Source organism: Dufourea novaeangliae, unplaced genomic scaffold, assembly GCF_001272555.1.
Source record: "Dufourea novaeangliae isolate 0120121106 unplaced genomic scaffold, ASM127255v1 scaffold61, whole genome shotgun sequence".
Lineage (NCBI taxonomy): Eukaryota > Metazoa > Arthropoda > Insecta > Hymenoptera > Halictidae > Dufourea > Dufourea novaeangliae.
Window position 1 is genome coordinate 563101 of NW_015373931.1, and position 16389 is coordinate 579489.

Genomic DNA, 16389 nt, shown 5'->3' on the forward strand with positions numbered 1-16389 from the left:
TGTTTAAAACGTAGTGTAGCGAACAGCTTAAAAATGTTTAATACGGTTTTCATTTATTTTGGGATTACTCCACTTTCTGTAGATTAAATCACAAAATTTTAATTCTAATTAATCACAATATTTGCATACATATAAGTAAAAAATGATTAATTTTTAATATTTGTAAAAATTACGACTGAAGGGAAACACATATTATTTTAGAAAAATATTATTTTTATTGAGATACAAATGCTACGTTATAAGTATTTATGATAGCCAGACTTCAAAATAATGAACAATTACAACCTGCACACACGTTCACAACATTGAGGGCCGATTTCTGAGAATCGCGATTTCGTGGTCGTAATTATTACGATAGTTTAGTAATCCAGGATTAAATCTTCATCGTTCGAGTCATTTTCGAATTTGAGAGAAACCGTGGGAATTTAAAAAAATGTGTGGTGTTCTAGAAAATGTACGGGTTTTATTCCATTTGATCACTGTCTTTTGTATTGGCCTTTGCGCGCTTTGATTTTCGTGATTTCTATTCAGCGGAACTAACTCCATCGCTGACCATCACTGACAGACACGCGACTGGTAGGTGCATTCTTCTCTATTTCTTCTTCCAGTTGATTCGAAAAACCGTCTCTGTACTGCTTTCACGATATTTGTATCGTCAGATTTCTAGTTTAATGGCCCGCAAAGTGTGTCGTATTTGAGAACGAGGAAAGAGGCTTACTTCTTTGGGTTGAGGAATAGTTACGTTTGTTACCACGAGAATCTTATATGGAATATTTCATCGAAGTATATAAATTCGGAAATATACTACAGAAAGCTTCTGGCAATAAGTGGAACTAAATTTGGGGAATGATTCTGTACGACTAACAAGTAAGACAGAATTAAGAGTGACGAAATGGCAGTAGATGCTTCGTTTTCAAATTATGTATAAAGAGTTAACAATTTCCATCAGAAGCGTTTGAAACAAGGTGAGACGCCTACAATCACTATATCGTGGGTGTACAGTGAAAATGTAGTAACAAGAAGTTCAAAAACTAAGTAATAGTTGCAAACTTAGTAGTAGTAAATATGAATTTAAGCAAAAATGGGACTTAATGGATTTTCACTACACGCCTACAATATATTTAAGTGTATTATGTTTCGGGAAATGTAACTATAAGAAAAAAGTAGTCTTGACTGGTTTATAGGTACTGAAATATTTGCAGATTGCGTGCATTTATGGCATATGCACAGTTGAAAACGCAGTGCAATGACAATTTAATGAATGATACTGATTACACTGCTGATTTTATGTATCTCTGACATATGCGAATATGTAAATCAGGTTGAAATAAGAACTGTATCAATAACAATACAATTTGCATTATATTTGTAGCTTGCTAAACGTAATTCGTGAAATACACATTTTCGTAGTTTTAGTTTTTGTAGCACAGTCTATTAAAATAGGAATTTGCATAAACATCCACAGTCTATTAATTAAACAGCAGACTTCATGCATTTCTGAAACTCATAAATGCGTAAAACGCACTGAAATAAGAATTTTAAGAATGAATAAAACTTGCATTATGTGTTGAACTCCATTTTAATTTTATATTCCTTCGATTATAGTTGTTCCAAGGTGGTACACGAAAGTGGGAATTGGAAAATCTAGGAAAGTGAAAATTTCACGTCGATTTTATTTTATTTCTCACAAATTGGCCATTCTGTTGTAACAAAATATGTCAACAAGTTCAATCCTTCTACCAAAATCATTTGTTTATTTTGATTTAAAATGCCACCTGACGAGGGACCTTTACCCTCATTGCATTTTCCTGTTGTTTAATTTGAAGAAAACCATTTGCAAACACATCCGAGAGATGGTTTCAATGATTCAAAAATGGTGGTTTCGACTTTATAGACAACGAACCAGTACGACGACCGAGAGAAACGGAAACTGATAGATGATTTGGAAGTGTTTTTGAAAAACAACCCAGCTCACTCGACTGATGAATTTGCAAAGCAGCTTGTTGTTGGAAAATTAAAATTTACAGAATTATAACGGTATTATTTCAATAAATTTGTTAAGGTAAAAGATTCGCAGATATTAATTAACGACCTAGTTATATAATTATTTTATAATGAATAAAATAGTTTAATATAATTTATTTATGCGATGTATATGCAAATGCGACAACTCGCCTACTTACATATACGTAAACAAAGAATGTCACCGGTTAAATATAGTTCGTGAGGTCACGGCCGTGAATAATTTGCAATATGGGCTGCACGATTATTCCGCGTCAACCTGTATTTCCGGTTGGCGCGATCCGCAATGTGAACCCCGGCGCGGTCATTCGTACGCACTCTATGCGTACAGGAGTTTCGTTTTGTGCACGGGGGATAGCTATAGTTAGCTTGGTACACGGCCAGAAGTTGCGGCAAGACGCGCAGCTATTATGCTCACCGTCATAACAACCTTTGAAACGTTCGAAGCCCATCGACGTACAAAATTCCGATAAAACGAGCTGTTAAAAGCGCGGATACTGCGTGCATTAGAAATCGCGATGAAACAAAACGGGAAGCGATTCGTCTTGCATGAGTACCACGAAAATATGAAATTAAAATTTTTCACGCGAGCCTTTGTTTTTCCAGGTAATGAAAATAATTTCGATAGTACGTTATTAAAGTGCGAATTGTATATTTTGTATATAGACCGTTGGAGAAAATATTGGGTGAATGCAAAAGTTTTTATGGGTTTTGCTCTAAAACATTAGACTAATAATAAGTTAATGAAATACATAAGGATTCTTTTATAACATATTTATTTTGAATAGAAATTTTTATTTTAATAAACAAATTTTTTGGAATATTATCATTTAGTAAAATTATATAATTAAATTGTGTTAATAAATTTACCGCAGAATGGGATTGACGTAATAGCTTCTCCAAACAGATCACAAATGTTTTTTATGGTACTTGTAACGCGTGCTCTTTTCATTTTCAAATCTCTCTTTCAAAAGTATGATTTCGCCTTTATTTTAAGCAACAAAATGCGCTTAATTGCGTCTTTTTCTGTTCTAAACAATTTAATATGTTGCATTAACATCAACACAAAATATGTTAACACTAGAACTACTAAAGCAGTCAAAATGACTAGTTAGTACAGTCTTGTAACGATAATTAAAAGTGTTACGACAACAATACATTCGCTTAGACCAATTTTTATCGTAATATGAAAATGACAAAATTAGTTGATTTATAAATTTGTATATTTTTAGAAGTTTTTCATGTTTATCGATCCGATAAATATAAATATACATTCATTGTCAGTAGTTCTAGTGTGAACGTAGTTTATTGTTTTTACAAAGTCAATGACGATCATATCATCTGCAGAATATCCGTCCAAATTTTTGTACTAACCCAATATGTTAAAAACTATTCTGATGTTTAATTAGAAAAATATGATTACATCTTCTTCTATCTTTAATATGAGTGTACTAGGATAATATACATATAGCGAGGCTGGTTTGATAGTGCAGCTTAAACGACGCCGACGTTCTATGTTTAGACTTCTTTCATCTTCCCCAAGGGATTGTAGAAGCCCTTAAAGCACCACTGGCCAGACAGTGAGCGAGGGTACTCACCCGCGTACACGTCATTAGCTGCGACGGTCTTCTTAGAATGGATCAATTGTTATACCTTAACAAAAAAACAGATCGTATGCACTTAATAGCTCTGCTTCGTCCGGATAGAAATGTATCGAAATTTGTAAAATGCGGATTATTAGATACTCAATCTATTAACATTTATAAATTATTACCTTTTAATGTTTTTATTTCTATATTATCTTACGACATAGGGCATTGCACATGAGATGGCTGATTTTCCTGATAGGTATATTTGACGTTACTTGTATGAATGAAAGTTATTAACATATCTCCTTTTTTTTTATTGGAAAATCATTGTAGAGTGTACTCTACTCGTTTCAAGGCTTAGATAGTTCTAACATAGAAATAAAATCAATTATGTTAAATACTAAAGTTATTTAAGGAGGAGAATTAAAGTATACATATAGCTACGTAAGTACAATTTTTGTGTTTAGATATACTTATGACAATGAGTTGTTTCAATTTACAGAAACTGAAACCAAACAGAATTTTATTTATTCTACTGGGGGTTTTAGGAAGTTCCACATAAAACGTACGCCTTAACACTAGAACTACCGACAATAAACGCATATCGATGTTGATCGGTCAATAAAGATGACAAACTTTTGAAAATTTAGAAATTTATAAATCAACTAATTTTTTCACTTCCACATCGTAATAAAAGTTGCAAAACATCTGAGAAAGTATATTGCTATAACATTTTAATTGTCGTTATAAGAGTGTACTGACAAGTCATTTTGATTTTTTTGGTAGTTCTAGTATTAACAAACTGTATTAAATTTTTTAATATACTGTATTTTAGCTGATCAGATATTTAATAAGTGCATAAAATTCAATGTTTACTTACAAGAATAATTATAAGTAATTATAATGAACAAAAGATTTTATTGGATAAATTAAATTGGAACAATTTTAAAAAACTTGTTAGCATTATTATGTAACTTTCTTGTATGTAAAGATGTTTACGTTGCTAGTGGATAATAATAGTTCAAAAATTATCGGAAATACGAATGTTACTTTTCATTTTTTTCTAGTAAGCCAGAGTGATGTAAGCAGAAAATGTAGCACTTTACTAGATAACGTAATTATAGTACGCTTTGACATAATGCATTGTCTTCTATAGTACATTGATAATTCAGTTCAATTGATTTTTCGCAATTGACATGAATTTATAAATATTTGTTTTTATCCAGTACACGTGATAGAATATTCAGTAGAAAAATTATAAACTATCGGTTACATTCACTCGTGTTTTTCGACTGTTATTTTCAAAACCAGAATCGGTAACTGTGCACTTCTTCGTGTGCAAACGAAGGTATCCAATTAACGTGAACCTTTTAAGGAAAACTATGTCGAGTTTGCAGCACACACCTGTAAATAGAAACCAACCCTTGTACTCGGACAGTTGATTCGAACGAAGAAAGTAAATTAAAGACCGGTACCACGCGTTTCGAGACTAAAGGAAAGTGTTGCTCATGGTAATCGGATATTTATGTCTGATGTTATAGTGTTTATTGTCGTGTAAACGTGCGTTTGTACCACGTAGCTTAGAAAATCTAGTGTTCATGAATTTCACTAATGTTTAACCTACCTTATTACATATAGTCAACTTCAAACGCCTGTTATCTACGTATATCCTTGTACTTCCTGACGAATGGCCTACTTTATCTGATCAAATGACGGTATATTTGCATAACATTCATGGTATATGAATATTTATAGATTCTGTAACGTCCAATGAAGACGCCTGTCTTACATCGAAAAATAGAAAAATACATACAGTATCAGTTGTATCATTTCCTTGAAACAATTTGAATGATGAGAAGATGCAGGTATGTATTACTGCAGGTATTTTAATATCTCGAGACTCTTAAAAATTATAATGCCGAAAGGTATTTCGAAATTATAGTTACACCAGTAAATTAAGCCTGTTGTTGAACTTTTGTATCACTTTGTCGAACATTTATATTATACATATACATACTGATAATTACTTCAGAAATTGCGACTTTCCGTATTTATGGTACCTACATTCAAACACCTACGTAAAACACAATGAAACACGAATTTTAATGAGTGTTAATAAACACTGCACTACTTCAGAATAACATTGACAAACTATTAAATATTTTAGTGTACTACTAAATATAGAGTAATGTAATTCTTATCTTTATTTGGATATAAATAAATCACACAACTGTGTATATATTATCATGAACTATTAAACATTTATAATTCCTTGAAGAAAAGAAGTGATAGTCAAAATGGTTGGAAATACTCTTCAACGTACAGTGGTTTTAACACCCTTTTCAACCACTGTTTCAACTACTATTTTTCATTTTATATAGAACAACTAAATTTTTTATTTATTTCTAAACTAAAAATAATTTGCAGATTTCACTAAAAAATAATTCTTTCATTCTATTACTCTCGCCATCGGTAAAAATACTTTTCGCGCCCAATACGTAAATTATATTTATTACAGACGTTTAGTATTCAAATACTTGTATATCATTACTAATTATAGTTTTATCTTAATAATCTCTTTAGTTGATGCAACAAAATTTTTTCACATGTCTGATCTTCGTTCGTTTGTTACGGGAAATGAAAATTTCTGTAAACGTTTGCTACTCGTGAATTATTTGTCGAGTATACTTATGTAATATTGAGTTTACACTCACACGCTTCTCGTGGCGGACATCTTTTTAATGGAGAAAAATTAATGAGTGCATTCACCGGCGCTCGTCTCGGGCTTTTGTCGGCGTTTTACGGGAAGATGCAACACACCTTGAAGAAAAATGGTTGAAGCAGGTAGTTTAAGACAGTGAAAGACGGGAGAGAGACAGACACAGAAGGGACTATCCACGTGTTGGAGTAACGGTCCACTGAATTATTTAAAGCATGACGGAGGACTTTGCAAGCACGGGAGGTTCTTTGCACCCGAGTTGCATACGAGATACATACCGATGGATTTAAATACATCGTAGATGTGTCAGGAGATACGGGTACATATGCATATCGAGAAATTTAATTTATACTATCTGTATGCTGGTTAAAAGCATGATATATAATACATACGTGTCGTGTAGAAACACGTATGACTTCGGTTTCGAATTACTGGTTATTAAAATGTCATGAATAATAGACAACCATACCTACGAATAATAATGTATTTACATTATTGGAAATATTCAGAGATCAATTAGTTCAATGTAAATATAAATATACAGGGTGAGTCATGTAAATTGATCTCCGCGAATATCTTCGAAACCGTTGATGATACTGGAAAATATTTCACATAAAAATCGAATTGTTTGGAGGGAGAAATAATGCGATGTGGTTAGCTTTTTGTTGGTAAACACATAAAGCATATGTTAAGGTCCAATTTGTTATTTTTTTTTTTTAATGGAATCATATTTTTAATGCATTACTCGATGAAGCTCGTCATTCCTTATAAGAAAAGTATGAAACTATTTATGATACAAAACCATTAGATTGGCAGATATTTTAATTTCAACATGGTTGTACTTAATTGCGGTATAGGTAGTACGCGTGACATCTAACATCTTATGTTTATATGGATGGCAATCAACAAATTTCAAAAGAACCGCTGGAAAGGATTTATAGGTCATTTAGAGACCGAATAGATTTCTGCATTCAAGCTGAAGGACTATTCTTCATAAACACTTGTAACTGCCATCTTTCTGCCGAATGTTGTCATCGCTAAATAGTGTTTTTCAAGCAGAAACTTACATTCTTCTTTATAAAGTTTATTTATGAATTTGGCTTAAATTTTCATTTTTTAATGTCCATGGAGGAAATGACCGATTTTAAGTGACAATGGGATTGATTCTTAACCATAATTAACTTTGGTGATCAGCACCGGATGGGAGGGGGGGTAGGGGGTTATAGCTCCCCCCCGATCTAAGCCTTCCGTTTATGTCAAAAAATAATTGACTGAAATTTTGTTAACTGTTTCCCTTTTGAAATAATTAAAAATTGTACTAAATGTAGAAATAAATCGAATCACCGTTGTTAAAATATAACGAAGCATTACTCGTTATAATCAAGCGTTCGTTAGGATTAAATGGTATTTAATTTTACTTAGAATAAATTTCAATTTTGGCAGATTAATGTATTTTATTCTATGTTACATTACAATAATTTCAACACACGAAGTCTTAATTCGGGCCTGTTGGTGATTAACATAATTGATTATATTGCTATGTTAGACAGTACCTTGAAACGAGAGAGTATACTGTGTAACTTTACCATAAAGAAAGAGACTATGGTAATAACTTGCATTCACGAACATAATATCAAATATACCTATTAGCAGAATCGTTAATTTCACATGCACCTATCTAATACTTCTTTTACGTAAAACACAGTTGATACTGTCACGATGAATACCCAATATACATAAACCAAAACGGTGACATTCACTTGTTTCCATTTAAGTGGCCCACCTTAACAGGGTGGGGCAATAACTATGTCCACTTTGAATATTGCCGTTATTTGTAATAATATGAAAAAATGTTATATACAAAACTTACACGGTATAGAGGGGAGCGTATTGCGACAGAAACATTTTCTGCGTGGGTAAAGGCATAGAGGAGATTTCAAGGTCATCTCTATTTTTTTTAATGGAATGCTATGATTTTTTATCGCGATGTGATACCCGGTGTTAAAACGACTTCAGCGAGCTATCATTGAAGGTCATGCAAGGTCAAATGTGGTAGTAAAATAAACGTTCTTACATTACGGGAGATGCTCGAAGTGGTGATCGTTTGCGTCAATGCAAAGTTGAAATTTTCGTATCGCTGCATCGCGTGTATGCCTTATCGTTTCTAAACTTTGCGATAAAAAAAACCTAGCATTCCATTAAAAAAAATAGAGATGACCTTGAGATCTCTTCTATGCCTTCACCCACGTAGAAAATGTTTATGTCACAATACATATACCCCCCTTTATACCGTGTAAGTTTTGTATGCAACATTTTTTCATATTATTACAAATAACGGCAATGTTCAAAGTGGACATAGTTATTGACCCACCCTGTATAAGCAAAATGGATACGTCGGGTAGTAGTCTGTAAAAATAGTTGGGGTTACCATCAATTGCAACAATATCCTTCCCAGACATATTTATGTTGCTGTCTGGTTATGTGTAGGCTGAAGATGTAACGATACGTCTTGGCTTAAGCTGCGTCTACACTATATAACATAACATGTTATATAACAAAGTTATAAAACTTGTTAGAAAAACAGAAAGAAAAATGTTATATAACGTGATGATACATAACATTTTCCATGTTATCCATCTAGTGTAATGCCATTATTAATAATGAGACGCGAAATGTTATACAAACTTGTTACAGACTCGTCTGAAAGGTATAGTCTTGTAACAAGTTATAAAAACATGTTGTTTAGCAAGGTTATACAACAATTTGTTTTGTAACACTGTTTGACTATATAGTGTAGACGCAGCTTTATCCTGGGTGTCTGCTTTAACTGGGCCCGGTAGAATATCTCATAAGGGACTGAGGGTATCGAAAAAATGTTCTGACAAATGTTGTTTGGTATGAAGGGGGCCATAATGTGGTATGTATAAATAATTTTTTTGCAGGTAGAGCAGTGAAGGAGATTTCAGGATCAAGTTAATTTTTTTTAACGGAACGTTATATAATATTTTTTCTATTCATGATATAATAACGTTTATTGAGACGAGTTTAATGATATGCTACATAAGGTCATTGAGAGTAATAGGAGATCGTAAGTTAGTGAAATTTGAAAGAGTCACGTCAACGTAAACATAAGTCGTGTGCTACCAAACCCTACGTAACCGTGCTACGGAGTCGCATCAGACCCACGTATTCGCACTGATCTGACTACTTAACACTTCACTAATTTATGACCTCCTATTACCCTCAATGACCTTATGTAGCACATCGTTGAACTCATCTCAACAAACGCTATCACATTATGAATATAAAAATGTAACACTCCATTAACAAAAATTAACTTCATCCTGAAATCTCCTTCACTATTCTACCTACAAAAAATTAGTTACACCATATTATATTCCTCTTTGTACCAAACAACTTTTGTAAGAACATTTTTTTAATACATTCAGTTTCTTACGAGATATTCCAGCCCGGTCTAGATGAAACAGTCACCCTGTAGAACCAAATGCACTCTCGCGAGTAAAGCATTCCCGCCGAGAATCGAACAGGGGACGTACATACAGTAATGGAACGAGAGATTGGTCGAAAAATACAGTGAAGGCAAACACACGGGCGAGAGAAGGAGAGGGACTGAGACATTATTATGATACATATCGTTCTCTCAGACAGCGCGGCGCCTCATGCTCTGTATTAATTACTTATCCGTATGATTCGAAATAAACAGCGTGGTGTGGTGTGGCGCACCTACTTTTTTAAATTAATCCCAATTGTGCTCGATTACTGCCAACAGAACGCGATACAATCAAGGTCGTGTTAGTTTGATTAACGAGCATCCAAGTTGACGATATTCCTGTTTTGTGTTTATTGTACTTCTCTCGTGATAGACAGTTATTGTGTCGTGACGTTTCTAGAGTACAGAAGTATACTATTTAATAATATAGTTAGACTGCAAATTCTGTGATTTAAATGATAATTCGTAAAAGTGAAAGTAAAGAGAAATTGATTACCCGAGTGAAACTTTGTATTATGTTTATGATGATACATAAGTGCTATTAAATGTGATTAAGGTTTTTATTTTACTGCATTTTGCAAATTAAGATTGGCTAAAAATGCATAATCATGAACAAGATTTTAATAACGGTGAAAGTTTGTAAGACGTTAATCTGATGTTTAATGTGGACTTTTTTTAATTATATAAACTTAATCGATTGTCGAGTCTTTGCAGAATATAAATTATCAGTAGTCATTGTTAAAACAAGGACTATCGATCATTGCCATTGATGTTAAGACATTAAATTTTTTTCCTATACCGTGAAACTATGAAATTATTGATTGGTTGACTGAATAACGTTTTTCAAAAAGTTTTTAATAGTATGTTCTTTAAATTCGTAAATTTAGTAAAAGATCCAAAGTACAGAGTAGTCTAAATTTTTTATATTTTTATCAAATTTCAGCATTTAGTTCCATGAAAATCTGAATTATCAGGCATAACGGAAGAAAAATATTGTACGTACACTAAAATATAAATTATATTGTTATTTCATTAAGAAAATACGAGGAAACCAATTGGTACATTTAATTGTTTCATAGTAGAAGCTAACAATATATGTACACAATAATTGTTTGGAATTTTACTCATATTTCTCATGTATTGGTAATAAATATAATTGTGTATAAAGAATAATAGTCATAAATGTCCTGTAATGTAGTTTGCCACAATTGGGACTTTAAGTTTTTAGAGTTTTCATACGTATAAAATAATTTCTGTGGCAGGAAACGTTCATGATTACTTCACTGAATCTGTAACAAGTGTCCTTTTACATTCATACATTTTTTGCTCGGTTGAGCATATCCAACTGGCGTATAACAAAGTAACCGCAAGAAATGATCGTACATACGCACGATACATGACCATGAAGGATGGCATTAAAGCGGAGTCTCGATATCAGTTAACAGCTACTTATTTTTACATGTGAAAACCACAGGGGTAAAACATGACATGTCCATTTTTGTTGATTTTCTAATTTTTATGTCGTCTGGGAACTAAAATGGAATACTTTACTACTACATGTGTAGTTGATAAGGGGGAATTATATCATCATCAAACTATGTCATTAAAATAAATTGATTGAAGAAATGATTATTTGGATAAATAATTATTAATAGGGGAAAAATCTGATAAGTCCACGAAGTTTTGTAACAAATCAGGGTCACTATGTGTTATGAGAATCAATATTTTGGAAATGTTCTAGAGGGTGATTAACCCCAAAACCAACTGAAAACAATGTTTTCGCAACATGGGATTGGTTGAGAGTGTTTTGAACTTTAAAATTGCTCTTCCATAAAAAAAACTGAAAATGTAAGCGGTCATGTTTCTTCTCTGTGGTCTCAAGTGTGTACTTCAATCGCCCTTTTTAACTTCGACTCTTCTGATGCAATTTTATTACATGTCCCTTGTTTCTTTTATTTGCAGAGCGACCCCAGTACGGCATTTCTCCGAGCAGCACGTGCAGGGCAGTTGGAGAAGGTTTTGGAATACTTGGAATCGGGAGTGGATATTAACGCTTCGAATGCTGTAAGTTAATACCTCCGATTCGTATTCTATAATAATTAAAAAGCTGGAGAAGCATTAAATTTATGTGTATTAACACAACAAAAAACATTAATAAATACAAAGTAATTACAAAAAACTTACCATTAAATTAATGAAAATGATTAAAAATGTATTATTAAATTAATTATAAGTTTAAACTTAAATTAATTTAAATTTGATATCTATTAGAGTGGTGTCATTTTATAGGTAAGGCATATACAATATATGAGATATATGTATGCTTGTCAAACGAAAATTCGGTCGAACCCATGAGGGAAAAATATTTAATTTAAATATTATGTATCTATAATTAAATCGTGGACTTCTTCTGACTTGTATTCTAAATCTTATACACCTAAAGAAGTGACGGACTATTTGCAGTATCGTTTTCCATTCTTAAGAAGGAAAGGAAATTTCATGTATCTAAATGAAAACATCTATATATTTTATATAATTCATCAGCATTTCTTTTCTAACTAGTACAAACAGTAATAGTTCATACAACCTGAAGATATATTTAATATCATTCAATTAAACAGGACTGACCTATACTCACAAAATTACAGGGAAACACAATTTCGAAGATTCAATGAAATGATCTCAAGTTCGTAAATTATAGTCTTAATCAAAATAATATCGAAAGCATGTTTTCATTACATTTCGTTCTGCCGCAGAACTTCTGCGAGTAAAAAGTGAAAATAGTATTTGATGAGACTGGTATCTGCCTGAAAGAATTTTTTTCAAAGTACAAAAAGATCGCAGGGCATTCCATTAAAGAAATTTGGGGGTTGCAGCTATTTGTTCCCTTGGGGTGCCTAGCAGCTGCAACTCGTACGCTATGCAAAAAGGGACCGTTGAACTGTGAAAAACCAGACGAAAGTTTGTCCCCGTTCTAATGGTTTCCATACAAATAGTTTTGACCTCTTTATGTGGCTAATCCTGCCAATTTTCTTCGTTTCCTCTAACAGCTTTCCAGACCTTTCTATATCCCTTTCATACAATTTTTCTGATATTATTTAAAAAAAAATACTTAATTACAATTATAATATCACGTACACTACTACTCGAAAGTTTGGATGTGCCTAGTGTGTTTGTATTTTGAATTTAAATATATATTACGCGGTACATTGTTTTTCCTTAAATTGCGTTAAAATTGTTTTCTAATTATACGGAAATCTGTAAGCCTAGCTTCATTGCATTAATTATTTTTTTAATATTGTTAAATCTTATGAACTTTAATTAAATTTGTCTTATTCAATGCCTTATTATCAAGAACAATTTGCAGCTTTTGATAAAGAGTAGTGTGACTCATAGGGTTGACTTGGTAGCGTTAATATTAAAAAACAAATACAAGACTTCAAAAAATTGGAAAATTTTTAGTGCCTAATACTTTGTGATAACTAGTCCAGACTTGTTGAACAGAATAAAATTTTGTAATTCGCCATATAATCTAAATTTTTTTTTGTTACTACATAGTGCAATGTGCAATATTGTGACTGAGAATTATCAACGTAGATCAATATTATTACTGTGCACTGTAATATATACGGGATGTTGTGTATTGCAACATTGAAATTATATAGAGATTATTTGAAGTGAATTCAACTAGATAGCGAATAAGATTGAAATTCACCTAAATTTTTCACATGTGTTTGAACCTAGAAATTTTTAGTTAAACATATGATTGAACTTAATAAAACAATAGTTACATTCCAAATGAAGATTATTAGTTAGAACTAGTCACAATTCTAATTTAAAGAATTGACTCCAAATTCAGTTGATTACTTTCGACAATTTTCGTTTTGATAATATGTACCATGAACACACTTGTGTTTTGGGTGTGTTTTAAATTTATTTCGGCTAGGAATGTTCATTTAAAACCCGAGGTAATTCAAGTAATTTTAAAGAATTCGCCATTTTATTCACAACAACCTAATGCCCCATAGCCTACAATAAATACGACTAGTTTCATAAAGAATGATACTTCTCCTTAGTAATCATTCAGATAATAAAAGTTTCTTCAAGGCCCTACTGCATCAGAGTGTCATAATCGTTTGTGTAGTTTCCAGAATCATCAGTATTGCTAACGTAAGACAAGATCGTTTCTAAATTTTATATTCGACTGCAAAATATTTATACTATAGTAGAATTTCTTTCTTTTTTTTATCTTTGTTTAACCCATTTTGGTCGTTGAATTAAATAACATAGAATTTATTGAAATATACATACAATAAACGACATTGTTAATTGAGACTTACAAGGAACATATCGAACCCAGACACGCCGATTTTGATGCCCTCTATATGGGATATAGTTTGCAAAAAAATATTTGACACGTATTTTTTTATATCGGCCATCGTCCATATTGAAGGGGTGAAAACAGCCCTCAAAGTTAGGGGTTTAAAACATTTTTTGGAATATCGCTGGAACTAGAGCGTATAGATACCAATTTTTTTTTGCAAATTGTGTGTTTTTTAATGGAGAATGTAATCATCTATACGTTTTTTTAATTTTATTTGTTTTAATATATTAAATAAAATAATATATAAAAAAAAATAAATTAAAAAAAAACAGACGATTACATTCCCTATTAAAAAACACACCGTTTACAAAGAAAATTTTTATCTATACCCTCTAGTTTCCCAGATATTCCAAAAAATATGTTTTAAACCCCCAACTTCGAGGGCTGTTTTTACCCCTTCAATATAGACGATGGCCGATATAAAAAAATATATCCATATAGGGGGCATCAAAATCGGCGTGTCTGGGTTCAATATGTTCCCTTGTTAGATAAACTAAGTTCAAATAATCGTGATTCTATTGGTAATACTTAACACGAAATAAATATATGTACATTTTATTCAGTTTTTATTATATTATTAGATTGTCGAACGTCAAGTCGCCAATTTTACGGACAGTTATATTTGAGAATACTTGTATGAATGAAAATGGTTACAAACGATCACAATTTGCACGTTCAATCAATGCGTGTATTTTATTGTTTGAAGTTAGTACTTGCTGTGAAAATACAATTTATTGAACATCGTATTTTACGAATTACAACAGACAATAGGTCTCAGAGACATGACAATTTGTAATGCGACTCGTGATTAGACTTCACAAAACGCATTCACCTAAGGTTCTGTTTGGTAAAGGAAATATTTCACATAAAGGTAACCTTTGAAAATGTCTTCGAAGAGCCAAATTCTAATTCATCAAATTATTTTTGGAAGATGATAATTTTTTATAATAATGTAGATATAATTATGTTTTAATGGCAAACGTGTATATAATCTATTTAAACGTACATACTCTGTCTAGAGAAGTCTAATGTACAGGTATCACTTAAAAATTGGCGATTTCATGTGCAACAGGTTAACATTTCACCGTTCTTGAGATAAAAAAAATCGCATTATGTATGCAATGACCTAATGTAGACAATCAGAGATTTCCTTAACGGCAAATGTATGATGATGCTTTAATTACAGAATGGCTTGAACGCATTACACTTGGCAGCTAAAGATGGACATTTGGAAATCGTCCGAGAACTTCTTAACCGTGGCGCAGTGGTTGATGCCGCTACTAAAAAGGGAAACACGGCATTACATATAGCTTCTCTTGGTGAGTGGACATTACCATTCTTATCTTTTATACGTATCTCTTTATACAGGACAAGGGTATTAGTAGAATTAGAGACAGAAGCATTTATGTCATTGCATTTATTGATACTAAAGTTACGATTTCATATTTCTGATGGTTTATGAAAAGGATGTAATATGAAATTATATAATCAAAACGAAAATAAATTATTAACTAATAACTAAAATTATTTGGTTTAAATTATTAATAACTGATAATTATTGAAAATGGTCATTACTACAATAGGAAGTCAGAGCCTACCTACTTTGTATTTTTGTTACGATGTACTATTTATTTCGACAATAAAACTAAGTAAAGATTTTTTACAGTGAATTAAAATAGATAGTTGATTAAGATGAAATGCGGTTAAAATATGCTCGTATATTCAAAAAGTTGAAAAATACTAAGCTTAAATTGATTTAAGATTTTGATGAGGATTACTTTTTAACAAAGAAATCATTCAGCGAAAGGGCTTCAAAGTAATATTGTCTTTTAAATATGAGTTCCATTTTTAAAAATATACTTTCAAGAAGTTATGTTATCTATAGTAATCGCACGATATACTTGTGTTTTACTGCAGAACATAGGTAATCTTATTTTGACTAATAAAATTCATTTAATAGTCAATAAAATATTGAATTCCACTAAAAAAATCCGACATTTCATATGTACCGATTTAACCAGTTAAAGCAACGTAGAGTGGGTACAAAAAATACGTTTTTGATTCTCAAATTTTTATGGCATATTACAAGCATGTGAGAGAATCAAATACTTAAATGAGAATTAACATTTTATTGCAGCTGGACAGGAGGAGGTGGTACAGTTGC

General features: G+C 31.9%; 1 protein-coding gene across 1 annotated transcript in view; it reads left to right on the top strand.

Annotated features, from left to right (window-relative positions):
- The window catches only part of LOC107195144 (general transcription factor II-I repeat domain-containing protein 2-like), a 48502-nt gene extending 32895 nt beyond the window's left edge, over nucleotides 1–15607 (top strand). Inside the window, exons 4-6 of the mRNA XM_015584929.1 lie at nucleotides 11804–11905; nucleotides 15412–15544; nucleotides 15594–15607. Coding sequence (XP_015440415.1) covers nucleotides 11804–11905; nucleotides 15412–15544; nucleotides 15594–15607 — 249 coding nt within the window. The remainder of the gene's footprint in view (nucleotides 1–11803; nucleotides 11906–15411; nucleotides 15545–15593) is intronic.
- The last annotated feature ends 782 nt before the right edge of the window (nucleotides 15608–16389 follow it).